Genomic DNA, 25,848 nt, shown 5'->3' on the forward strand with positions numbered 1-25,848 from the left:
AACGACTTTGTTTTATTGTAACGAGAACTTTTGCTTTGAGTTTGTGTCGCTCTCTAGATGCGGAGTTAGATAACGTGCAGCATCCATGCAGGGGGTCTTTCAAACGAGCCAAGGTTTTCCACGCGGTGTAGACAGCAAATGTGTGATAAATATCGCTATGCCCTCAGGCAAAACGTTGTATATTTGTTCTTGAAGCAGACAATGCACACGTTATGGATTTGTGACGGAGGAGAAGTCGTGAATTACGCGGTAATGTAAAACCTGTGAGTTGATGCTTGTCCATTCATGAATCACAGTCGTAGCAGACGATCCTTCTGTTTCTTTATCACTGTTCATTTCCTGCTTCTGGAAGCCGTAATTTTCTTTGTACCTACACGTGGCTGTTATAATGAGTGTGTGGCACGCTTGAGGTGACATCCGTTGTCGTATAGGTCCCGTCGATCTTGTGTAGAATGTTGCGAGTAATTAAGTGAAAGTAGTTCCAAATCCACTGGGATATATATAATATATCCTAGACAATTGCATGCAGAAGGTAGCAGCACATCTCGTCTCCCATCCTTCATCCTCAGTATCTTCAAAACTTGCCTCTTCCATTTACACCTTAAGACTGTCTTTTCTCCCATATTTATTATTGAAGGTTATGAACTTCATTCTGCATATATTTCAGAATGTATATGTTCTGCTCTTGTGTTACAGTTCTCTGACTGGGAGCAAGAAATCGGCGCCATGGCAGCAGCACATTGGAGAAGACGGCCATGTCTTTTATGTAGAGCTTGACCATGGCAGCCACACAGAAACATTGGGCAGTCGTAAAACAGATGCCAGCAGCGTCTGCTCCTTGTGCAGCACACGGTCCTGCCACAGCTGTGCCAGCGAGGACACAGGCTACTCCTCCGACACCGATGTCCACTCCACCCAGTCAAGGAACCGAAAATCAGATCACTCAGTGTTGGACCTCAGTCATGACTCCTTAGGTTTTCACTCGAGGGTGGGAGACTTTGAGGATGTTGATGACGGTGTGTCTGTGGATTTACAAGACTTTGAGCGCAGTGAACAGACTCGGGTAAAGCTTGATCCAGTCTTTGATGACAGTGATTTCTTTAAACAAGTGACACGTGAATGCAATGGAGAAAGCAGATCAAGTCAGCGCAGTGCACGCCACCACAGATCTTTAGGCTGTACAAGGACGTCAAGTTTGTGTGAGCGACATTCCAACAAACTGTGTGTGCCAGGACACCTTCCTCCACCATCAGATTTCACCAGAGATCATCATCAGACATGCAAGTGTGGAGGACAGCTGGGTTCAATGTCGGTGTCAAAGGGCAGGTCCTCAGATGCTCGGCAGGAGATTGTGCTGCATCTGAGGCCGTCAGGACACGCATGGGATGGCCACTCCAGAGTAGGCTGGCTGGAATCTGTGCTGGGAATAGTTACAGGACATGGACATGCTGGCAACTGTCAGGGTCAGAGGAAAGATGGAGGTGACAGAGTGGTTGTCAAGGGTCTGACGCCTGATGGTCCGGCTCTCAAGTGCAGGGAACTGCTCATTGGTAAGTAGCTATGTTATTATTGTGATAGTAAAGAATAAATTAAAGCAACTGATATGAGTGCTTTTGTAAAGGAAAGTGTCAGCAAAATAATATCCACTAGCTATGCTCTGAATTACATTCATGAGAGAATTACATGAGATTGACAATAACCTAGATAGAAAAGCAGTCAGCTGACCAAAGTACACATCATTATACATGTCACTTCAATCCTCGGCTCTATTTATCACAATCAGCCATAACTTCAAGTGCATCATATCAGGAGACCAAAATAGTTTGAGCAGGAAAGGGCTACTTATGGCAGATTATTAGCAATTCAGTCCACTCCTCAGAAGGAAAATTAAGATCAGAAGATTAGGAGAATAATGGGGCCCACTGTGTGAGTGTTGACATTGTTGATTTTTAGATCGTGGCATGTGTGAACTGATTGCCTGCAGATTTTCCCACACTTGAGCTGGAGCATTCTCACTTTGAGTTTGATTGATTGGGTAAACACAGGCAGAGTTACAGCAGACAGTTGGGTCACTTGGGTGTGTTGGATCTAAAGAAGTATGCGTTCAACTCAGCACTTTCAGATCACAAAGACAGAACGAAAGAAACAAACAAATACGTGTGACTGTGAGTTAACACACTGTCATACATACCACTACTCTGAAAACCAGAGAAACAAAGAATGTCAGTTCACACAGGTCTACAAACCTGAAACATTCTTCAGAAACATACACACGTGTATGTATACACACAGGCATGCATACACACACACACACATGCACGCACGCATGCACAAACGCACCCACACACATGTGCTAAGAAACATACACATTCCTTACTTATCCATTTATATAAATAGAGAAGATTGTTTACTTCAGTTTGTTTGTTCGTTCATGGGCTGAAACTCCCACGGCTTTTACGTGTATGACCGTTTTTACCCCGCCATTTAGGGAGCCATACGCCGCTTTCGGAGGAAGCATGCTGGGTATTTTTGTGTTTCTATAACCCACCGAACTCTGACATGGATTACAGGATCTTTTTCGTGCGCACTTGGTCTTGTGCTTGCGTGTACACACGGGGGTGTTCGGACACCGAGGAGAGTCTGCACACAAAGTTGACTCTGAGAAATAAATCTCTCGCCGAACGTGGGGACGAACTCACGCTGACAGCGGCCAACTGGATACAAATCCAGCGCGCTACCGACTGAGCTACATCCCCGCCCGTTTACTTCAGTAATTTTTATGAGATTGAGAGCCTTAAAAAGCAGTTTGTGTTTGACACTTTAGCCTAGGGCTGCAAATATGTGCATGATTTTTTAAAGTTTGACAGTTATTGCTTTTGCAAAGTAGTGATTGAAACTTGAGTGAGTAACACCTGACTGTGGCTTGCTCATAACAAATGAGTTATGCATTTTCAGGTATGTGTGTATACACACTTGTAGATGACATTGAACCCAGAAGAAAGCATAGGGATTATGACTTATTTACATGCATCAATCATGTGTCATATTTTAATGTTATGCATTTGAAACAAAAGCAGGCTATAGGCATATTTACCTATGGATGGATAGATATTTTGTATTTAATAAACTGCGGTCAGACTTAAAAACAATGCCTATTTTAGTATTTAGCAAGTGGGTTATATTTTAGAGAACAATGACGGGCGAAGTGGCGCAGTGGTAAGACGTCGGCCTCCTAATCGGGAGGTCGTGAGTTCGAATCCCGGTCGCTGCCGCCTGGTGGGTGAAGAGTGGAGATTTTTCTGATTTCCCAGGTCAACTTAAGTGCAGACCTGCTAGTGACTTAACCCCCTTCGTGTGTACACGCAAGCACAAGACCAAGTGCGCACGGAAAAGATCCTGTAATCCATGTCGGAGTTCGGTGGGTTATGGAAACATGAAAATACCCAGCATGTCTACCCAACGAAAGCGGAGTGAAGCTGACTATGCTCTCAGAGTATAGTGTGGGGAACCCAAAATAATGGGCAAACGAGCTCACACGTCACCAGAATTTCTGGAACGCTGAAGAAGAAGAAGAAGAGAACAATGGAACAGTGCATTCACACAGTTTGAAGTGGAGCATTGTTTGTTGTTTTCAGGTGACCAGATTCACAGCATCAATGGCAAGCAGGTAACGTGGAGCAACTTGGACACTGTTGTGTCCTGTCTTCACCAGACCAGAAAGGTACCTCCATCTCCCATGTTATTTTGTGTTAGTAATCAGTTATTTCAACATACATGTAGGAACTTTAATTTCTAGCTATTAGCATACAGAACAACAGGAAAACAACCAGCAAGCTGATTTTGTAGTTAATTTTTGTCACAAGGTTGTCACCTTCTCTGGTGCTTATGTCAGAAAATATTTGGTTTACAGCTTAAAACAACATTGCTGGTGAATGTGCATCTTTTACATCCCCACAGCAAACATGTATTTGAATTCCTGAGTTATAAACAACTGCAGCAAAACAGTTGTCTGACTTTTTGCTAGCAATGACTTCTCTGTCAGATATCACCATATACATGCATGGAACCTTGCTGGCCATTCCATATATTTGATGTACTGTAGTTTGTAATATCTTAGCTGGTACCTCCACCTGCCCTTAACACAAACGACAACCCAACCCTTGTACTTTTGCAGTGTATTACACATATTGAAGCAGGATTGATCCTGTGTCATTGTATAGAGATAAAATAATTCTGACTTGATTAACAGGTGTTACTGTTAGTTTTCAAGTCAGAATCAATTCTTTACTAGCTGTTAAATGACTATGCAGAACATGCTTTTTTCAGGTACGTCTGTCGGTAGAACGCGCAGACAGCTCCCACCAGCTCTTGCCCAGCCCGGCCACCGACCGTCTGCTGCTGGACACTGGCGGCGTCCTGAAAGCTCTGCTGGACAGACCCTCCACCACCATCACCACCTCCTCCCCCACATCACCCAGACGGAGGGGGGAGGGGCTGGAGGGGGTGAGCGTGGTGTACATGTCGATGGAGGGGGTGAGGTCGGACGAGAGGGGGGAGAAAGACGAGGACGTGGTGTACCAGTACCCCAGGGGGGACAGTCTGCTGGCCAGACTCAGGGGGTCCTTCTTCACCCTCCACCATCTCCTGACACCCAGCGCCGACGGCGACATCAGGATGTGAGTTAATGTAGTGTTAGAGGCAAAGAAGTCTATTCATATATATTTATGGACAATGTTCGGAAATAACTCAATTAAGTGTTTATGGGTTGTACAGTAATTACCGGTAATTTACAAGTTGAAATGAGAAAATACCGGAACAAAATTGGCTGCCAGTATGACCTACTGGTTGAATTTTAGAACTACCGGGTGGGTTTTTTGCTGTGTCATCAAAATCGCTTGCAGTGCACACAAATTCGCGTCATGAACCACCCGCTTAAAGTTATACTCTTACAGGTTCCAATGACCAGTCTACCGTGTTTTTTTCTGGACTGTTGCGTCATAAAAGTTTGCCCACTGGTTTGAAAAAATACTAGCGCCATCACTGTTGTAGAAGAGTTGCTTTTCCTTGTTTCTCTTTGGCAACACTGAGGTAAGCTACATGTGACATTGTTGGCCAATCACAAGTGAGTGGCTTGTCTCCGCACGTGGTGGGTCATCTGTACCGGTGAAATCATGCGAGCGATTGACATCCCAGTGAGAATTAACTCCAAGCTGTGGTTTTGACACTGTATACTCAGTGGCATATATATATCGGAGCTGACTATCTGCATTGCTGATTTGATTTGGTGTACAGTTTGACTTTGAATGCACATACTTGTGCTGAAGTATTTTAGTACTTCTTATATTTGTCTTACCATGAAGTAAAAGATTAATTGTTGTATTTTGTCCTCAGGTTGACGGTAGGTGTGTCTGAAATGCTGGTCAACGTTGCTTGCTACAAAGAAGGCGAGGGCATGCTGATTGTCACCGCTCCTGCTAAAAGGTTGGTTTTCAACAAGATGTTTGCCTTGTCACTTGTCTTACCTGCGTTCTGTCACCAGAAATGCTTTCTTTAGATAATGAGCTTTAAAACTTTTAAGGATACTGCATGAATTTTGTGTACACTTTGGGGTTTCACATTATCAGTTCAGCATTTAAGGACGATAACATTTTAACTCATTCGCTGCGTGTCGGAACTGGAATTCCGACACCTGTGTTTAGCGTTGGCTGCGTGCCGGTACTTGAGTTCCGACGGATATCACGAATTTTTAACGGTGTAAACGGTCCTGCTGACCAAGGGAAACAACCCCTGCAATGAACTTCTATCTGTCTACAGTGGTACCATTCACTGTAAACAGTTCCTTCCCTTAAATTGTTGGGATTAATAAAAATTTTGTTGACGGTGTGCGACCCACGTGTTTTGACTTTTCCAAGATGGCGGATCGTTCTGCTGAGACGTAGTAACTTGAAAAGAGTGCTAGAACGTGTTATTCAGTACGGTTCTGATCTTGACCTCAGTGATGATGATAATGGAGATGATATTTTAGATTCTGGTGACGATTTTGTGCCAATGGACGATCATTTGGGTGATGATTCGGGCAATGCAAGTGTCGATCATGACATTGTGTATGATGAACCCATGACGTAGAAAGTTTTTTTGTTTTGCTTCAAATTGGATATTTTGCCTGGATATGAAGACAACAAAAGGTATGTACTTTCAAATGTTTCATATATTTTCTAAAAGAGTAAGTTCCAAACTTTGCAAAAACATAAGGTATGTAAGGTTATCTTGTGTTGTTGATTTTTAATAATTTTTTCAAAATGGCTCTAAATCACGCGTTGGCAGGGAACACAGGGGAAATTTAGACGCGCAGCGAATGAGTTAAGGAGTTGCCACCTACACCTATTATTACCTAGTTAGTGGAAGAATTGTTTGTAATGTATGTTTGATGGTGTATGCTTTTAATTAAGCGTTGTTGTCTATGAATGTAGATGTAAATGCTTGTATAACTGTGTTTTAATTTAAATGTGTCAAGCGCAAAGAGCATCATTTTAAAGTTATGATGTTGCGCTATATAAATGCTCATTTATTATTATTATTATTATTACACACCAGCAAATGTATGTAATCTTATTTTTAGAATAGACTGGAGAACATTGCAGACCTGAAAATGCTGATAGTTTTGAATCTTGTGACAATATTTTTCTTTTGCAAACGCATAATCATTGGTTCTTTAGTAGATTGGCGATGATAAATGTGGCTGGTCCTGTCCAAGAAACATAGCCGCTCTGAGCTGCACGCATTTTGTTGTTCTGTCTTGTCTCCAGCTGTTGTGTTCAACTACCCTATTTTGGTCATTTAGTGCAGAAAAACACAGAGGTCTTCAAAGAAATTGAGGATGAAAGTTGCTTGTTCATTTTAATGCTTGTTATTCTCTGTTGCCAGAAGACTGGTTCATTTCAATGCTTGTTATTCTCTGTTGCCAGAAGAATGGTTCATTTCAATGCTTGTTATTCTCTGTTGCCAGAAGAATGGTTCTTTTCAATGCTTGTTATTCTCTGTTGCCAGAAGACTGGTTCATTTTAATGCTTGTTATTCTCTGTTGCCAGAAGACTGGTTCATTTCAATGCTTGTTATTCTCTGTTGCCAGAAGAATGGTTCATTTCAATGCTTGTTATTCTCTGTTGCCAGAAGAATGGTTCATTTCAATGCTTGTTATTCTCTGTTGCCAGAAGAATGGTTCCGGATAACTCTTGCTTGCTCTATTACATGTCTTATGTATTTAGAGAGCTTACTTCCCTTTGTTCATCAGATGACAGAAAGGCTTGCCGTGATCAATTGAGAGAGACTTGGACCAGGCTTTACAGTGTGATGATGTCTTGACTGTTGTTGTTGCCAGGTTACACTCCAGTCAGCTGCAGACGGTCACGAGCGGAATGTTGCGGTTGGTGCGATTGCTGTTCGGCACAGTGGGGGAAGCGTTTGGCATGGAACAGCATCACGAGTCGCTGGATGACTTCTTCTCTTTTCTCTTCACCTCACTCAAACCAACAATCAAGGGCACTACCAGCTGTGTGCAGAACTCTCTCCTGGGCTACATGGATTACCTCCCATTGCCAGATGATGTAGCAGTAAGCATTACACCATTTCTTATTATGACTTAAAAAATAACCAAAGAAAAGTAACACGCACAAAAACAAACCCAGATGTAATCCTTTGTGGTTGTCTATGAACAATGCCTTGTAATCTGGAATGTAAAGAGTCCTGTCAGAAGCTGTACAATGTGTAGCCACCCCCCGCGGGTTAGGGGGAAGAATTTACCCGATGCTCCCCAGCATGTCGTAAGAGGCGACTAACGGATTCTGTTTCTCCTTTTACCCTTGTTAAGTGTTTCTTGTATAGAATATAGTCAATTTTTTTAAAGATTTTAGTCAAGCAGTATGTAAGAAATGTTAAGTCCTTTGTACTGGAAACTTGCATTCTCCCAGTAAGGTAATATATTGTACTACAGCAGTCCCTCTCATGAACGGACACCCTTGGGACATAGCAAAACTGTCCGTACATTGCAGGTGTCCGGTCACGGGAGGGGTGACCACACCACCCCCTCCCCCATACACTCACACAGAGACACACAAACAACAGGATTGAGTCTATGCTAATCACTTCTTGTGGCTACTAAACAATAACAATTAAGTAGATGTGCAACGCCAAGGCACTGCATATCCCAGCGAAAGACAAACCTCTCTCTCTCTCTCTCTCTCTCTCTCTCTCTCTCTCTCTCTCTCTCTTTCAAACACACACACACACGAACACACACACATACCCCAAGTTACACACGTACACACATACACACTCACTCACACGCACTCACTCACTCTCTCACACACACTTCATACACACAAAACACACCCCCATACGCACATATAAACAAACACACATACACTTACGCACACGTACAAACACACACCCACCCACCCACTCTCTCTCTCTCTCTCTTTTTTTCTCTCTTATACAAACAGACACACACCTATACAAACAGACACACACACACACACACACACACACACACACACACACACACACACACACACACACACACACACATGTACATAGGCACGCATGTACGCACGCACACACCCGCAGACACACACACACACACACTCACACATTGACTCACACAAATCTCATACACACAAAACACACACTCGTACGCACATACACGGTTGGGCTAGTGGTAAGGCGTCCGCCCCGTGATCGGGAGGTCGTGGGTTAGAACCCAGGCCGGATCATACCTAAGACTTTAAAATTGGCAATCTAGTGGCTGCTCCGCCTGGCGTCTGGCATTATGGGGTTAGTGCATGCTAGGACTGGTTGGTCCGGTGTCAGAATAATGTGACTGGGTGAGACATGAAGCCTGTGCAGCGACTTCTGCCTTGTGTGTGGCGCACTTTATATCTCAAAGCAGCACCGCCCTGATAATTATGGCCCTTCGTGGTCGGCTGGGCGTTAAGCAAACAAACAAATACGCACATAGACAGACGGACACACACACCTTTACAAACAAACACATACACACACTCATGCACACACACTCATACACACAAACTCATGCACACACACATTCACACACACACAGTGACACACACTCTTTCTGCCTCTCTCTCAGTCTTTCTTACACACACACACACCCCAAGTCACACACGCACACATACACACACTCACTCACACGCACTCACTCACTCTCTCACAAAAACTTCATAGAAACAAAACACACACCCATACGCACATATGGACAGACGGACATACACACCCTTACAAACAAACACACATACACGCACACACATACACTTATGCACACACACACACACACCACACACACACTCACACACACACACGAGTACAGACTCATGCACGCGTGCGCGCACACACACACAAATACAAACACACACACACACCCCACACACACACGAGTACAGACTCATACACGCGTGCGCACACACACGAGTACAGACTCATGCACGCGTGCGCACACACACACACACACACACACACAAATACACACACACACACACTCACTCACACACACACACGAGTACAGACTCATGCACGCGTGCGCGCACACACACACACACACACACACAAATACACACACACCACACACACACACGTACACGAGTACAGACTCATGCACGCGTGCGCGCGCACACACACACACACGCACACACACACACACACACACAAACAGTAACACTAACACATGTGCACAAAATGAACACAAACACACACACTGCGCGAGAGAGAAAGACTACAGGGAGGCATGACGTCATGATGCATTAATTGACGTCAAAGACTTTCGACCGTGACGTATTCTTCTTACGCGAGCTTTATCCATAGACTTGGAAACTACGGAATTTCTACCCGTCCAAAGCGGCCTTGGGTGGCGTTTGCTCAAAAAATGGGGGCGCCAATTTTACCCACCGTATTTTTGTTAGTATGGTCCCAATTTTTGGTGAACTTCCATCTCCAACTGTGGCCCATTTTCGGGCACAAAGAATCCTTCTTTATCATGTATTATTCGGTATGCACATTTCTCAAATCGATTACAGTATAGCGTTCACGGGATACCTCCAGCTTCGCTGGGATAAACTCCTAATACTTCTTTAAACGTTCTGTAAAAATGATTTGTATGAAAAGTGTTGAAAAGAAGAGATAAAATAAATCATCAAGGCAGTGAACACACTCACCATGCACTGACATACAAAAGCAGCCACACAAACACAGCACAGAGGAGCATGTGCAGATGCTTTGCAAGAATAAGCTTGAAAACCAGTTTGAATAAATAGCAGCAGATAGAGCTGCATGTCAGAATCATGTAATTTATTTTCTTCTTGTCTGGCTTTATTGACTGCATGCCGATCATGTGGCATGGCAGTGACTTTTCACTCTTCAGTCGGAAATACACTGTACATAACACAGCTCCCACTCTCCCTCACTAATGCCTACCCCAAGCCGTGACAACTGATGCTTGGAAATTGTGTGGAAGAGTACACCTCTCTATTTCTCTCCAATGCTCTTCCTGCTGACATGCTGTGACACCGGACACCCCACACACCCCACGGAGTTTAGCCAGCTACCCCTCCACCCCCCCTTCCCCTCCCTCTCTCTCACTCCCTCCAGCCATGTACTGTTTGGGGCTGTGGCCAGAGAGGCCAGCTGCACTGTTCACTCAGAGCAAAACCTTGGTCGATAAAGATGAAACAAAAGACGATATGGTCCCCTTGGACCAACAAAAAAGCTGGTCTGTCAACAAGCCACCAAACATCTTATACTGTCATCATGTGTCCGTACATGTCAGGTGTCCGCTCACGCCAGGGGCCGTACATTGCAGGGACTGCTGTACGTTGCAAGCCCCTGGAGCAAATTTTTGATTAGTGCTTTTGTGAACAAGAAACAATTGACAAGTGGCTCTATCCCATCTTTCCCCTTTCCCCGTTGCGATATGACCTTCGTGGTTGAAAACGACGTTAAACACCAAATAAAGAAAGAAAGAAAGAATGTGCAGCCAGCTTGCTGTCAAAAAGGAAGCAATGCAAGTGGTGGACAGACTTGTGACCCCCCCCCTCCCCCCTTTAAAGAAGTAAATTTGGTGATTATCTTATTTGAATGCATGACTTCATTTCTGCTTTCCTCTAACATGGTTCGTGCGTTGTTTTCAGGTATCTATCAGCAACACACTGACAGAGTATGAATCTGCAGACTTTGCGGATATGGTGAGTAAAATGTGTTTTTCTTTAGAACAGCAGTCATCTGTATTACCAGCAGTAAAAGACTTGTTTGTCACAAATCCATTTTCAACAGAACAATTTGAGCTGTTGACTGTGACTATGATTGGTTATGTTGAAATTTTAAACTAAGCACCTTAAGTATTTATTCTACCAAAGTAATCTTTAATGACACTTTAATGGCAAATGAAGCTGTGTGCATTCCATCATCACTGTATCATTATGGTTTCTGCGTGCCACAGTACAGTCTTTGTCATTACTCTTGTTTTCTCAGGTGCAAAAGGCTTTATTTACATGCAGACATTTTCGTGTTTTCAGTCTGACAGTTTCTATGGATGCAGAAGGGCCTTTACAGTTCTTGGTTCCATGGTCTTGTACAAGGTTTGCACTTCATCAAAATCTTCAAATCATCTGTAGCAGTGGTTAAAGTGAAATTATGTGATAACGTTCATGAGGAATTGTTGTTTATGAAAAATAAAACCAATACCTTTTTCAAGCATTTTTGTGGGGTGAATGAAAATGTTTTGGAGTAAGGTTACCTGAGGTTTCAGTTCTAGTGGAGCAAGTAAAAGCCTGTTGATTTGTGACTGTCTTCATATATATTTGAAAGTCTTGACAACTTTGTTAAAGAAACTATTTTTCCAGGTGTTCTGATATTTTGTGAAAGCAGGCGAATAGCAACTCATGTTCAGAGCGGCATGAAGACAAGTCAGCACCCACCAAATTACTATTACAGTGGAACCCTCATTTTGACCTCCAACAATTTGAGAATATCAGGTTATCAAGTACATAGCTGTAATTTTACGCAGCTGGAGTGCAGTTTTCACATCCTCTGTAGCTAATATCCTGGGTGTGTGTGTTGTGATCCTCTTTATCGCATCGTGGGTTTGTGTGTTGTGATCCTCTTTATCGTATCGTGGGTTTGTGTGTTGTGATCCTCTTTATCGTATCGTGGGTTTGTGTGTTGTGATCCTCTTTATCGTATTGTGGGTTTGTGTGTTGTGATCCTCTTTATCGTATCGTGGGTTTGTGTGTTGTGATCCTCTTTATCGTATCGTGGGTTTGTGTGTTGTGATCCTCTTTATCGTATTGTGGGTTTGTGTGTTGTGATTCTCTTTATCGTATGGTGGATTTGTGTGTTGTGATCCTCTTTATCGTATGGTGGGTTTGTGTGTTGTGATCCTCTTTATCGTATCCTGTGTTTGTGTGTTGTGATTCTCTTTATCGTATCCTTGGTTTGTGTGTTGTGATCTGCTTTATCGTATCGTGGGTTTGTGTGTTGTGATCCTCTTTATCGTATCGTGGGTTTGTGTGGTGTGATCTGCTTTATCGTATGGTGGGTTTGTGTGTTGTGATCCTCTTTATCGTATTGTGGGTTTGTGTGTTGTGATCCTCTTTATCGTATCGTGGGTTTGTGTGTTGTGATCCTCTTTATCGTATCGTGGGTTTGTGTGTTGTGATCCTCTTTATCGTATCGTGGGTTTGTGTGTTGTGATCCTCTTTATCGTATCGTGGGTTTGTGTGGTGTGATCCTCTTTATCGTATCCTGTGTTTGTGTGTTGTGATCCTCTTTATCGTATTGTGGGTTTGTGTGTTGTGATCCTCTTTATCGTATCCTGTGTTTGTGTGTTGTGATTCTCTTTATCGTATCCTTGGTTTGTGTGTTGTGATCCTCTTTATCGTATCGTGGGTTTGTGTGGTGTGATCCTCTTTATCGTATCCTGTGTTTGTGTGTTGTGATTCTCTTTATCGTATCGTGGGTTTGTGTGGTGTGATCCTCTTTATCGTATCCTGTGTTTGTGTGTTGTGATTCTCTTTATCGTATCCTTGGTTTGTGTGTTGTGATCTGCTTTATCGTATCCTTGGTTTGTGTGTTGTGATCCTCTTTATCGTATGCTGTGTTTGTGTGTTGTGCAGGGTCGCATCACATGCAGCCACCTGTGCCCTCAGGACGCCACTGACGTGGGTCTGTACCTGCAACACAGTGGACTGCTGGCCCTGTCCACCACGCGGTCCTTGCACCAGCTGCTGGTGTGGAGGGAGGTGTTCCCCAACAGGCTGTGTCACGAGGTGGCAGGCACCAACAACGTCTTTGGCTACTCAGAGCCCCACGCCCGCTGGTACCTCATGGTGGTTGGCGTGGTGAGTATCCTTTGGCATCAGTGTGTCGCTAGCTGGTACCTCATGGTGGTTGGCGTGGTGAGTATCCTTTGGCATCAGTGTGTCGCTAGCTGGTACCTCATGGTGGTTGGCGTGGTGAGTATCCTTTGGCATCAGTGTGTCGCTAGCTGGTACCTCATGGTGGTTGGCGTGGTGAGTACCTCTCCGGATGTTGGATCTTGAGGATCCTGTAGATCATGATTCCGACGTGTTGTTTTCGCCTCAAGAAAGCGATAATAGCAGTGATATTGAGAAAAAAAGAAAAAAAGAAAGAAAAAAAACAAAACCCTTTTAAAAAAGCAGTGGAAAAGAAAACACACACAAAAAAACGTAAAAAAACACAAATTATCCCCCTTTCACCCCCCCTTTGCTAAAACAAATTGCGTGACAGACTTATAAATAGCACGGCTGAACTGGGCATCCATTTTTTAATTAGTACACAAAATGTGGTGGTGATTGGACTTAATTCAAGCTTGCTAGACAGATTTCTTTACAGTTACTGTTTTTTGGGAAGTTTCTTGGTGGCAAGCTTGGGTAGGCAGGACGTTAACGCCGTGGCAATGCTAGTCACAATAGTGTTTAAAAGGGGGAAGTATTAAATCGGGTTCCACTCAACAAGGAAAGGATAATTTGACTCTGTAATGTTTATCAGCTGGTGATTTGACTTTTCTGCAACTTTGTCAATCCATAGTTCACAGCGATAATCTCATGGCTTGTAATGCATGAATACATGCATGTCGGGAAAAATAAAATAAAGGGTAGCGTGCCTTCTGCATTGGCAGAGGGTAACCTCACAGGACGATATGATATGTTATCCTTATCCTTATCTATAGCGTAAACATAGAAAGTCTGCTGCCAACTAGTTTGTGCACTGGAAATCAAGTGGATATGGTGTAACATGCATACTTTACCTGTTTTAATCGTCAGTGTGAATTTTTAGGATGCGTGTGTGTGTTTTTGTTTTGTCCTGGCCTTTTGCATGCTGAATGTGGGAATACAAATCTTTTAAGCACAGAATAACTGAAATGATATAGACAGACATTTTGAGGGCTTATTGCTTCAACTGTTTATTGTTCATTGCAGAAAAATACTCTGCTTGCTTGTATCTTGGAGGCTGGGGGATGCTCCACACAGTAAGTACATCGATATTATAACCATTGAAATTCAGATAACATCATCACTTATTTGATCAATTGCCTTGTAAATGCACACAAGACACATACATTGAAATTGAAGTGGTTATTAATTGCCACAAAGACCGAACTGATGACATGTATGAATTACTTTTTTTCTCAGGCTTATCTTGGCACTATTATAATCTACAGTTACTGCATCAAATGGTTATTTATTTTTCTTGAAAACAAACAGGCAGTTGTCTTAAGGAAAAGGCATGATAACCAGCAGCATAAAAACGACAATAAAATATGTCTCAAATTTCTTTTTACATCAAAGCACAAGCAGAACACTTGGGTGTTGTCTTTCTTTTATATAACAATAAGTTGTGAGTATTACATCTGTGAAAGATGAGGGTCTATTGACCTAACGCGCCTCTTTTTTTTTCGTCGAACAGGTTTGAGGGAGTACGGCTGCCAGACCCATTTTATGTGGACCAAGCGCGGGCTGCTCTGGTTCAACTTCAGACTGCAGACATTGTCTCTGCTTGTGAAATCAGGTAGGATTCTTTCTCATATTGTATTTGTGTCTCCATTGTGTTACGTAGTATGATCCAGCTGTTTCCTATCCATATGTTCATAAACACTTGTGTTGGTTGAACATTAAAATGAAATATTTATGCGTGTGAATGTGTATGAATGTGTGCATTCTTGTGTGTGTGTGTAGTGAAAAACAAAAGGGGAAATTCAGGAAATTTGTATTACAAAAATAAACAAAAGACTAAAAAAAATGCGTGAGACTTCAACGCATACTAAAATACAAACTTTGTACAAACATTGGTGGGGCATGCACATGTTTCCGACACACCCCTCACCAGTGATTGGCCCCTTCAATGTTTGTACAAGGTTTGGCAAGAAAAGGTCACTCTCCCACAACCCATACAAAACTGACGGAGTTATTTCCAAAAATCGTCTATTGGCTATGTGATGTTAAGAAAGAGAACACTAAGTCCAAAGTACATGTGCAACAAAGAAACAAAATGATAACCAAATATATTTTGTTTGTTGCGACAGGTTGAGCGGTGATGGGTTACCAGCCACCACCAGTGCTGACAAACTGCTAGCTCAACATTTGTTGTTAGACTCCCCCCATCGTGTCCTAGACAACTTTGTCAAAAGCACGGCCTCTCTCGCCCTCAGTCTCAACAACAATCACCATGCCAACGGCCTGGTTGGCCTTAGCAACTCCTCCATGCTTACAGCCAATGGGGTCAGCTACAAGGGAGGCAGGGGGGAGTGGAGAATGGCGTCCATGGCGTCTGATGGGTCCAGTGAAAGCGGTGGCAGTAATGAAGGATACCTTAAGGTTTGCATTCTTTTTTAGAATTTGTGTATTGACTTTGTTTTTGAAGCAATTTGCATTTCTTTGCAGTATTGACTCAGCTTCTTATCACAGGTTTGTTGTGCATTTTGATCTATTGGGTTGTCACTTAAATTTAGACTAACTGAATTTGAACTGTTAAAGATGAAAAGCGTTTTGCAGGGAGGGAACTATTTTTACCAGAACAATTCGTTGTGTAAAATCCTAAAAGGCTCGCAAAAAGCATGTAGCATAAGAATTCGATCAAAAATGATGTAGATGAAGAAGGCTCTGTTTTGTTAAGCTTCCAAAGAAATCTGCAGTAACAGTTGCAATTCATGAACTGTTATGTAAGACCAACTTTTGTGTGTGTCATGAATATTAGTTTTTTTTTTCTTCTGGGTGGCTTTCTGGTAAGGGGGCATGTACGCAACTTAGCAATAGTCCTGTCAAGGCATATCTTGAGCATGTTTCATGTGTTGTTTATTTTGCAGAACACGCGAAGAAAAGGTCGGCTGTACCCACCTGCCCAGAGTTCAGCACTGATCAAACCAAGCTTTGTTATAGACAGTGACATCAACACTTGCAAGTAAGACATTCAGTGCTTTTTGAATTCTCTTGCTTCCTGCAAGAAGTGGTTTTTGTTAGTGTTTGCAGCATTGGTAAATCTTGATGAGCTTGACACAGAAAATGTTCACTTGGAATTAGGAACAGTTTGCAGTTCTGCGAGGTCACCTTGTTTTCGGCTGTTGATATGGCTTTTTTAAAAAATTTTTAAAGCATGTCTGTTTATAGAGACGGAACATGCTCGTAAAATGGGAAAGAGTAGTATTTAAAGCCCCTCTGAAACTGATTTATTTAAATATGATATTGGCATAGTTGTCAGTTAAGTCTAATGTACAAATATAACTTTGCAGATTTGTACACTGAACTGTGCTTCTTGAAGAATATTGTGAGAGCTATTTCTATTGGTTTATGAGAAGGCTGATAAAACTGTACATAAGTCAACAACACCATTTTTATAAGATAACTTATGTGGATGTTCATGTTAACGTAGAGATGGAACATTGTCTCTTAGCACCGCATGCACTCAGAGGACAATCACAAAGGTAATGACTAAAATACAAAATGAAACATGTATGCAGTAATCGGATCAACAGTGGCAGAAGACTTTCAATAGTCAAATCAATGATGTTTGTGTTTTCAGGCTGAGCTCAGGAAAAGAGAACTCCTTGTTGGTGTTTTGTCAAGTGAACGAACAGGAGGGGGTGCTGATTACCTCCCCTGCAGACAGTGAGGACAGTGGGGGTCTTCAGCAACAAGTGGTGGAGAATTTCTACCGCTGCGCTGCTCGCATTCATTCAGACTTCTCCAAGGTCAAGGCTAAGGTCAGTTCACAACTTGTGTGGTGTATCTCCGTGATGATGAATGATCTTGTGACCTGATGTGTAATGCTACTCTCTATGCCTACTGTGGCGCCAAACTCATTGATGACCTCTATCAATATGGATGCTCTCGGGTGATGAGTGATGTTCAGCAATGGTAATGTATTATTTTTCTGATGATGAAAAATAGTTTCAGAAGAGTGGGCATTCTGCCCAAGTCCTGATTCATGGTTTGATTGTGGAATAGTGCTTATGGATGTTTTTCTGGCCACCTATAGAACAACTCAGAAACCATTTGTACATGGTGATCAGTTATATGTGTCGGCTTCACAGTACTCTGTAGTTATCAGACTTCTGCGTTCAGATGCATTAGTAAGTCAGTATGCTTGATGAGTTGGTCCTTCAGATTTTTCCGGTGTTTTCACATGGCCTGCGCTTGTCTGTTATTTTAGTGTTGTGGATCAGCAGCTGTGTGTTCTCAGCATGATTTACAGCCAAGACTATTTCTGTTCTTTTCTCCTCATTCAAAATCATTGTGATTTCTTGTTTACACCAGTATTCCAGTGAAAGCCTGTTGGAGGATTTCCATGGTGACAGGAGCCTGAGGTCGTGCCATGAGGAGGGCGTCCTGTTCACCTGTAGCCTGCCCGACAGAGCGGACAGCAAGAAGCCGCCGACCACTCTGGCTTACTGGGTGGTGGGGTACGTCTTGACTTACTTTTTTCTGGAGTCATATGGCATTGATTCTCTGTGTATGTTTGTGTATGTGTATGCATGTGTGTGTGTGTGTGTCAAAAATAAATTAAGAAAAAAAAGAGGCGTGATTGTGTGTGTAAAAGAGAGATAGGAAGAAGTGTGTGTGTGTGTGTGTGTGTGTGTGTGTGTGTGTGTGTGTGTGTGTGTGTGTGTGTGTGTGTGTGTGTGTGTGTGTGTGTGTGTGTGTGTGTGTGCGCACAGATGCTTGCATGTAGTCAGCCAGAGGAGTAAGGTAACTCATGAATAAATGTTTTCAGCACATATACAGAGGAATCGGCGGGAGAGTAGATAAGTTTGATGCACATGTCAGTTCTATATGCTAATACTGGGAGATATACAGCATGGGATTGCCCTGAATTGTTCTCATACATGTTTGTCTCATGTATTCTGCAGGAGGAAATTCCGGAACATACACAGTCGAGAGGTGTACGTGTGCTTCCATGAGTCGGCCCAACAGAACGTCATTGAACTTGCCTTCCGCCTGAGCCTGGGCTCTTTGTCTTCCACGTGACACTGGGCATCCCAGTCTCCCTTCACTCACATCATGGACCCTTCCACTCCTATGAACAGCCTCAACCAACTAACTGTTGCAAGCTGCTTCATCTACCTGACATCATAAATATATGGATTGTTTTTATGTCAGGCACATGGGCATTTCTGTTTCGCATTCTTTTTTTAAAGGTGTTGGTAATTTGCCATGTGACAGCCAGCGACAGATCCAGAATTGCACAGAAAAGGAGAGGGCTTGACACACAAATGACACTAAAAAAAGTGATGAAAAAGTGTTTTTCTATAAAATTGGCATTATTTGCCAGCTTCACTCTGAACTGGGCTACGTGGTTGACATCAGGGTAGCAGCAATAAGTGAATAAGTTTAATCTTGTCATTAAGAAGCAAAGTGCATCTAAAGTACACATTAGTTTCAAAACTGTAAAGTCAAAAACCTGTACAGTCACAGACATTACTTCCAAAACTGTACAGTCACAGACATTACTTCCAGAACTGTACAATCACAGATATTACTTCCAAAACTGTACCGTCACAGACATTTCTTCCAAAACTGTACAGTCACAGACATTTCTTCCAGAACTGTACAATCACAGACATTACTTCCAAAACTGTACCGTCACAGACATTACTTCCAGAACTGTACAGTCCCCGGCGAAAGAAATGCAACTCATTCGCGCCCGCTGTTGCGAGTGATTTTTTGTCATTTTCAAATTGTCGTAAAATATGAACCAGATAAGATAAATCAAAAAAGAAAAACAGATTCGTAGAGGATAATTTACTGGCTGTACGACAAGTGCATAGTATTTAATTGTTTTTGGCTCACGTAAGTGTAGCCTATGCGATGCTAACTTTTGTCTGTCTGTGCGTGCGTGCGTGCGTGTGTGCGTGTGTGATAGAAACTTTAACATTTGACTGAACACCGAAATACTAATTTTACCGGGTTATTATCCAAGCAACAGCTTCAAAGTATGGAAGCAATGATCAACATTTCGTCGGCACGTATGTAGATAAAGTGTGTAGGCCTATCCAAAGAAAACGGGTGGTGGTGGGTTTTGGGGTGGTAAAAACCGGTGACTGGTTTGTGTTGTGTGTGGTATGTAGACCAGGTCAGGGGTCAAGGTTAGGTCAGATCGCGTGAAGGATTGTGGTATAGATACAGTTCTCACCTACCAGCTGCAGTTCGCCGATTCGGGGAAGACGATTTCACATTGTTCGGTTTCGTAGCGGCTCCAGAAAAAATAGATAAAGAAAATACCAAAGGAGATTTCCTACAGGTTGATCTGCACAGCGTGTTTTCAGTGTCTGCGCGAAGAAGCGCTGTCGAAAGGGCAGTGTCGATCTCAGTGGCAGTCGTGTCCCCGTAAGTACAGACAGATCTAGATCTAGCGTCTCCCACTCTTGCACCGTGTCTATGCTTACTGTGTGTGTGTTGTGTGACGGAGTGATTGAGTTTGTGTTACTGTTTGTCGATTTCTGACGGGAGCCTTGAAGGCTTCGCCTCTTGGTTTTTTGGGGGGGTAAAAACAGGTGACTGGTTTGTGTTGTGTGTGGTATGTAGACCAGGTCAGGGGTCAAGGTTAGGTCAGATCGCGTGAAGGATTGTGGTATAGATTCACTTCTCAGTTCTAACCGAGCTGCATTCGCCGATTCGGGGAAGACGATTTCACATTGTTCGGTTTCGTAGCGGCTCCAGAAAAAATAGATAAAGAAGATACCAAAGGAGATTTCCTACAGGTTGAAAGGGCAGTGTCGATCTCAGTGGCAGTCGTGTCCCCGTAAGTAGGCTACAGACAGACAGATCTAGATCTAGTGTCTCCCACTCTTGCACCGTGTCTATGCTTACTGTGTGTGTGTATGTGTGACGTCGGAGTGATTGAGTTTGTGTTACTGTTTGTCGATTTCTTACGGGAGCCTTGAAGGCTTCGCCTCTTATCGTTTACTTGTTCATAAATTATGTTAAACAGGGTAGGGGTCAAGCGAGTCGTGATTGCAGGCAAACATGCTGAGAAAATCATAAAAATGCAAAACAAAATTACAAAAAAATAACATTTTTGGAGGAAATTCATTTCTCAACAGCACCATTTAATTAGAATTATTCGCCAAAGCGTTTAAGACTAAAATAAATGAGCAAAGATCACTTAGACAGTGTTAAAAAGAGTTGTTTGGCAAAAGCTTATTCGCACGAAATCGACGTGATGATTTCTTTAAAAAACAGGTGTTATTTGTGGCCAAGTGTCTGATCTACACAATCAAACTATAACTAGAAACAAAAAAGTGCGTTTTTTTTAAAGAAAAATAACTTTGGAGAAATAGCGACAGACAAACTGTTTGGGACAGCGATCATCAAAGTGACAGTTGGCGTCCATTTTAGCACTGCTTAGCGCTCCTGCACATCGCGACTTTGTTCGTTTATCTGTCTTTTCGTTTATCTGTATGTATGGATGTGCGTGTCTGTGTGTGTGTATGCATATGCGTGTGTGTATTTGTGTGCATGTGTGTGTAAATATGTGTTGAGGGAGGGGGGACGTATGCGTTTGGCTTCATAGTATTTTCATACGAATCACTATCGCTAATCGATCAATGTAAAAAAAAGTTTTTTTAAAAACCCGCACTTTTTTGTTTCTAGTTATAGTTTGATCGTGTAGATCAGACACTTGGCCACAAATAACACCTGTTTTTTAAAGAAATCATCACGTCGATTTCGTGCGAATAAGCTTTTGCCAAACAACTCTTTTTAACACTGTCTAAGTGATCTTTGCTCATTTATTTTAGTCTTAAACGCTTTGGCGAATAATTCTAATTAAATGGTGCTGTTGAGAAATGAATTTCCTCTAAAAATTTTATTTTTTGGTATTTTTTTGTGCATTTTTATGATTTTCTCAGCATGTTGAAGAGACATGTTTGCCTGCAATCACGACTCGCTTGACCCCTACCCTGTTTAACACAATTTATGAACAAGTAAACGATAAAAACAATTAAATACTATGCACTTGTCGTCCAGCCAGTACATTATCCTCTACAAATCTGTTTTTCTTTTTGATTTATCTTATCTGGTTCATATTTTACGACAATTTGAAAATGACGAAAAATCACTCGCAACAGCGGGCGCGAATGAGTTGCATTTCTTTTGCCGGGGACTGTACAATCACAGACATTACTTCCTAAACTGTACAGTCACAGATTTGACTTCCAAAATTGTACAGTCACAGACATTTCTTCTAAAACTGTACAGTCACAGACATTACTTCTAAAACTGTACAGTCGCAGACATTTATTTTATTGGTGGTTAACTTACTTGCTTGATCTACTTTAGACTGTAAATTGCAGTCAACAGTTGAGCAGTTATTGTTTACTGATCAACTAGATTTTGATGTTGATTTGTATGCAGCTATTTGTCATATTGTGCAATACATATATTTGAAAGAAAAGAGGCATTTCCTTGTATATACATTGTAACTGTAATTGTCAGTACCTATATTTGGTTGATCATAGAGTATAGTGTGTTAGAAATGTATGCCTGTGACTGCTGGTGTGTGTGTGTGTTTCTTTTTTTAATATTTTTTAGACAAGATATTTTTTATGAGGGCAAGGGGGGGAGGTGCAGGAATTGTCTATGGTGGTAATTTGTGGTAACTTGCAAGAGGTGAACAGTGGAATTCCCCTTTCAAACCGCCCAATTTAAGATTTTCACTTTTTAAGACCTTGATTTTTCAGATGTACTCTTCATAACATCTGTTAATTTACCTCCGTTTTAAGACTACATCCTTTTTTAAGACCTGATTTTTGCAGACTTTTGAATGTCTTGAATGTGTGCAGTGTGTGATGAGAGGACACTTCCCTTCAGGTCGCCTTCTGTTGTCCCTCGGAATGGCGTCAATGTAGGGACACTTTTGGCGGGCTCTAAATGTGTCCATTCACGAGTTCTTGAATTTGTGTTTATTCTACAGCATTCATGGAAGGTACATTGTACTGTAATTATAACTCTATGTCAGGTACTGCATTAACTGGAAATTGTAGGTAAATTAACCAGTAAGAAGATGCAGAGAAAAAAAATTGAACTAAAATTTAAAACCAGTAGTACATGTAGTGTTTCGTTTAACAGATTTTTCCTCTTATAAGTACGTATGACATATTCATTTGATTTGGCCATTTGGTATGACAAAAAGATCGGGGTTTTTTGTTTTTGTTTAAGTGAGAACAAAGATTCGTACTTGTCAAGAGGTACCGAATAATTTTTTTCTCAGAGGTACGTGTAGCGGTATAATGATGCCTTTTTTTTTTTTAAGTGTTACCAGTGAACAGAATGAAGGAGAGTTTATGGAATGCATTGCTTTGAGTGCACTGGTACTTATTATTCATGCTTTGGTCACAGGTTTTTGTTTCTGACACAGCTCTCATGTTGAGACTAGAGTTGCACTGGGTGTGTTTGAATGGCAATAAGAAATGTAATGAAAATTGCGCACTTGTTTAGAGTGGTGACATTTTTGTCATCAAGATTGCACTTGTGTGAGGATGGAGACAAATGCTAGTTTGCATAGCATAACATATTGCGCTTGGGAATTTTCAAATGGCCAGTTATATAGTTTTTGCAGTTGTTTGTTTTGAATATAATTTGTCAGTGGAGCAAATAATTTAAATAGCTGACTACATTGAGTTAGCCTTTCAGGACGTCCAACATTGATCCGTACATTTTTCTGGACTGAAGTCCCATCCTGAAAATATGCACTTATACATGATCTTTGCCTGAGGGGGAGCTTAATTTGTTTATTTGCAAAGCTCAGAACATTTTGTAAAGCTGCAAGGAGAGAGATAGAGAGTAAGGCAGAGATCGAGTTGTCTAGAGAGGAAGGCAGAGAGTTGTCTAGAGAGGAAGGCAGAGAGTTGTCTAGAGAGGAAGGCAGAGAGTTGTCTAGAGAGGAAGGCAGAGAGTTGTCTAGAGAGGAAGGCAGAGAGTTGTCTAGAGAGGAAGGCAGAGAGTTGTCTAGAGAGGAAGGCAGAGAGTTGTCTAGAGAGGAAGGCAGAGAGTTGTCCACACAGAACAATATCTCCTGTCTGTATTGTAAAGTGCTCTTTACGGTTTTTGCGTTTTTTTTTTTTACAACTGTTGCATTTGTAAATACTGTGCATAGATTATTATAAACAGCATGTTTTTTTTTTCTTCTCAGGGCATAATATTCTGTATCTTTGTTCTTTGTAATGTGATAAGTGCAATACATCTGGTGAACTGTTATACATGTATTGTTCACCTCCTCTGCATTAGGTCGGTTACACATAGTTTAGTGTCAGTGTTGGAGGATCAACAGTGTCTTCCTCTGCAGACTGTGGGTGGGGATGAAGGTCACTGTTCGTGCAGTATGTTATCTATATTGTTCATTCTGTGGGGGTAGTATTTTCTGTGGCACAGGTCTTCCCTCCTTGCAACCATGTCAACCTCATCAAAATGTCATATCTGGGTATTTCTGTAAATGCAGAATACATTTTTGTGGAAAAACTGGTTTTTATTGCTTTGTGTGTGAGAATGTGTTTCTTGACAAACAAAATGATGATGATTATGATGACTGAGCATGCAGTAAGAGAACACAAAGTCAGTGAACAAACAATATAAAAACTTTATTCAAACATATACCGGTAGGTAATCTGTACCAACAGCAATTATTGGAATAATTTCAAATAGGAATTTCTGTGAAGGCACGCAACCAATTGCTAAGTGTGTGTAATTGCGTAATGTGTGATTGAAGCATACGCCTGCAACTGTGTATGCCTGTAATAGTTCATCTCAGAAAGGCAGCATGGACTAATGCAACCAGTAGCTAAACCAAACACTACCGATTAGTTTGACACGTTTTGAATGAAAAGAGTTTTGAAACTGAAAGTTAAAACATAAACAATTTAATTCTTTCCTGTGCGACTGATAATGTCAACCATCACAGATGTGTCCAGGCCTTCACAGGGAACATGAGAGCATCGATCCTTCCTGTGGAACATGAGAGCATCGATCCTTCCTGTGGAACATGAGAGCATCGATCCTTCCTGTGGAACATGAGAGCATCGATCCTTCCTGTGGAACACATGCACACAATCCACAGCCTGTCTGGTTTCTGTGCAGAGTGGCATGTTTTGGCTGTACGTGTATTAGATTAACATGGTGACACCGGTCTCTGCTACCAAAAACATGGAACCACAACTTCCCGCTCTGCACAGAAAGTAGAGTCCGTTACATTTTGGTTTTGTGTTAAAGTTGAATGATGCTCATAATGTAAAAGCCTGGAAACATCTGAGGTGGCTGACATCACCCATTACATGTGAAAGAAAGGCACACTCCTTCTCGTGAAAACAGTTTGTTTTAAATCACCATCTGGAGTCCGGCCAGGCTTTTACAGGGGATAAGACCATCCCCTCCACTTGGTCACATACCAAAAATGAACAGCCTGGGAATATTTTGATGACTTTTTTTTTTTTTAAAAGCCACCACAAAATTAATTAATACACACATTCCAATTTGCTACAGCAGTATATTGATTGTTGGTATGTGAACAAGTTGCAGGATGGTTTCATCCCATGTAAACGCCTGGCCAGGTGATCCGACATGGTGAGCCAAACTGTTTTTGCGAGAAGGAGTGTGCCTTTAAACTTCAGCACACAATATTCTGACAATTCAATAAATGCATCAATTTATACTTCCTGCTGGGAAGAAAAAAGGAATGCAGCCCTGCAAAACCTTTTCAGATGAAAGAAAGGTGGAGAAAATAAGTTATGATTGTTCCATACTTGACTAGGTGGCAATAATAAAGCAGCATTCATGCTGTCCTGGCATCACAGGTTAAGCTTAACAAATTCAACAACCATTGTTATTTCAAACACATATATACATCCACACAATGTTAGCATTTCAAATAATTAACAGCATAAAATACATAACAGCATAAAATGTTCATACAAGAATAAAAAAGAAAAAAATTGATTAACTTAAAAAAACAAAAACAACTTTCATTGAAAATATATGAGAAAAGGTAGGCATGGCGGATTTTCTCTGTGAATTCCAATAAGATTTAACTTCCAGTTTGCTGCAAAAATTGACTACTGCAATCATGGTAGAATTGCCCAATGCTTGCATACTACGTACAATGTAGTGTTCATTCTACCCACAGTAGTTTGTTTGTATGAACAAACGCTTTAGCTTTAATTATGGCTTTCTGCATGAATAATGCTACTTTAAAGCTCATTCACAAAAACAGAAAGATACAAAGAAACATGGAACAAAACATACTGGGATCAACCACACATAAACAACTTCTAACAAACAA

At 41.7% G+C, this 25,848-nt stretch overlaps 1 protein-coding gene across 1 annotated transcript in view; it reads left to right on the top strand.

Annotated features, from left to right (window-relative positions):
- The window catches only part of LOC138969678 (protein inturned-like), a 43,662-nt gene extending 24,349 nt beyond the window's left edge, over positions 1 to 19,313 (top strand). Inside the window, exons 2-16 of the mRNA XM_070342536.1 lie at positions 697 to 1,550; positions 3,636 to 3,721; positions 4,327 to 4,676; positions 5,392 to 5,481; positions 7,379 to 7,610; positions 11,196 to 11,249; positions 11,580 to 11,642; positions 13,179 to 13,403; positions 14,505 to 14,554; positions 14,992 to 15,093; positions 15,608 to 15,899; positions 16,388 to 16,482; positions 17,101 to 17,281; positions 17,835 to 17,980; positions 18,428 to 19,313. Of these exons, the coding sequence (XP_070198637.1) occupies positions 697 to 1,550; positions 3,636 to 3,721; positions 4,327 to 4,676; positions 5,392 to 5,481; positions 7,379 to 7,610; positions 11,196 to 11,249; positions 11,580 to 11,642; positions 13,179 to 13,403; positions 14,505 to 14,554; positions 14,992 to 15,093; positions 15,608 to 15,899; positions 16,388 to 16,482; positions 17,101 to 17,281; positions 17,835 to 17,980; positions 18,428 to 18,545 (2,938 nt within the window). The 3' untranslated portion in view covers positions 18,546 to 19,313. The remainder of the gene's footprint in view (positions 1 to 696; positions 1,551 to 3,635; positions 3,722 to 4,326; positions 4,677 to 5,391; positions 5,482 to 7,378; positions 7,611 to 11,195; positions 11,250 to 11,579; positions 11,643 to 13,178; positions 13,404 to 14,504; positions 14,555 to 14,991; positions 15,094 to 15,607; positions 15,900 to 16,387; positions 16,483 to 17,100; positions 17,282 to 17,834; positions 17,981 to 18,427) is intronic.
- Positions 19,314 to 25,848: the final 6,535 nt, after the last annotated feature.

This window comes from Littorina saxatilis, linkage group LG6 (genome assembly GCF_037325665.1).
Source record: "Littorina saxatilis isolate snail1 linkage group LG6, US_GU_Lsax_2.0, whole genome shotgun sequence".
NCBI lineage: Eukaryota > Metazoa > Mollusca > Gastropoda > Littorinimorpha > Littorinidae > Littorina > Littorina saxatilis.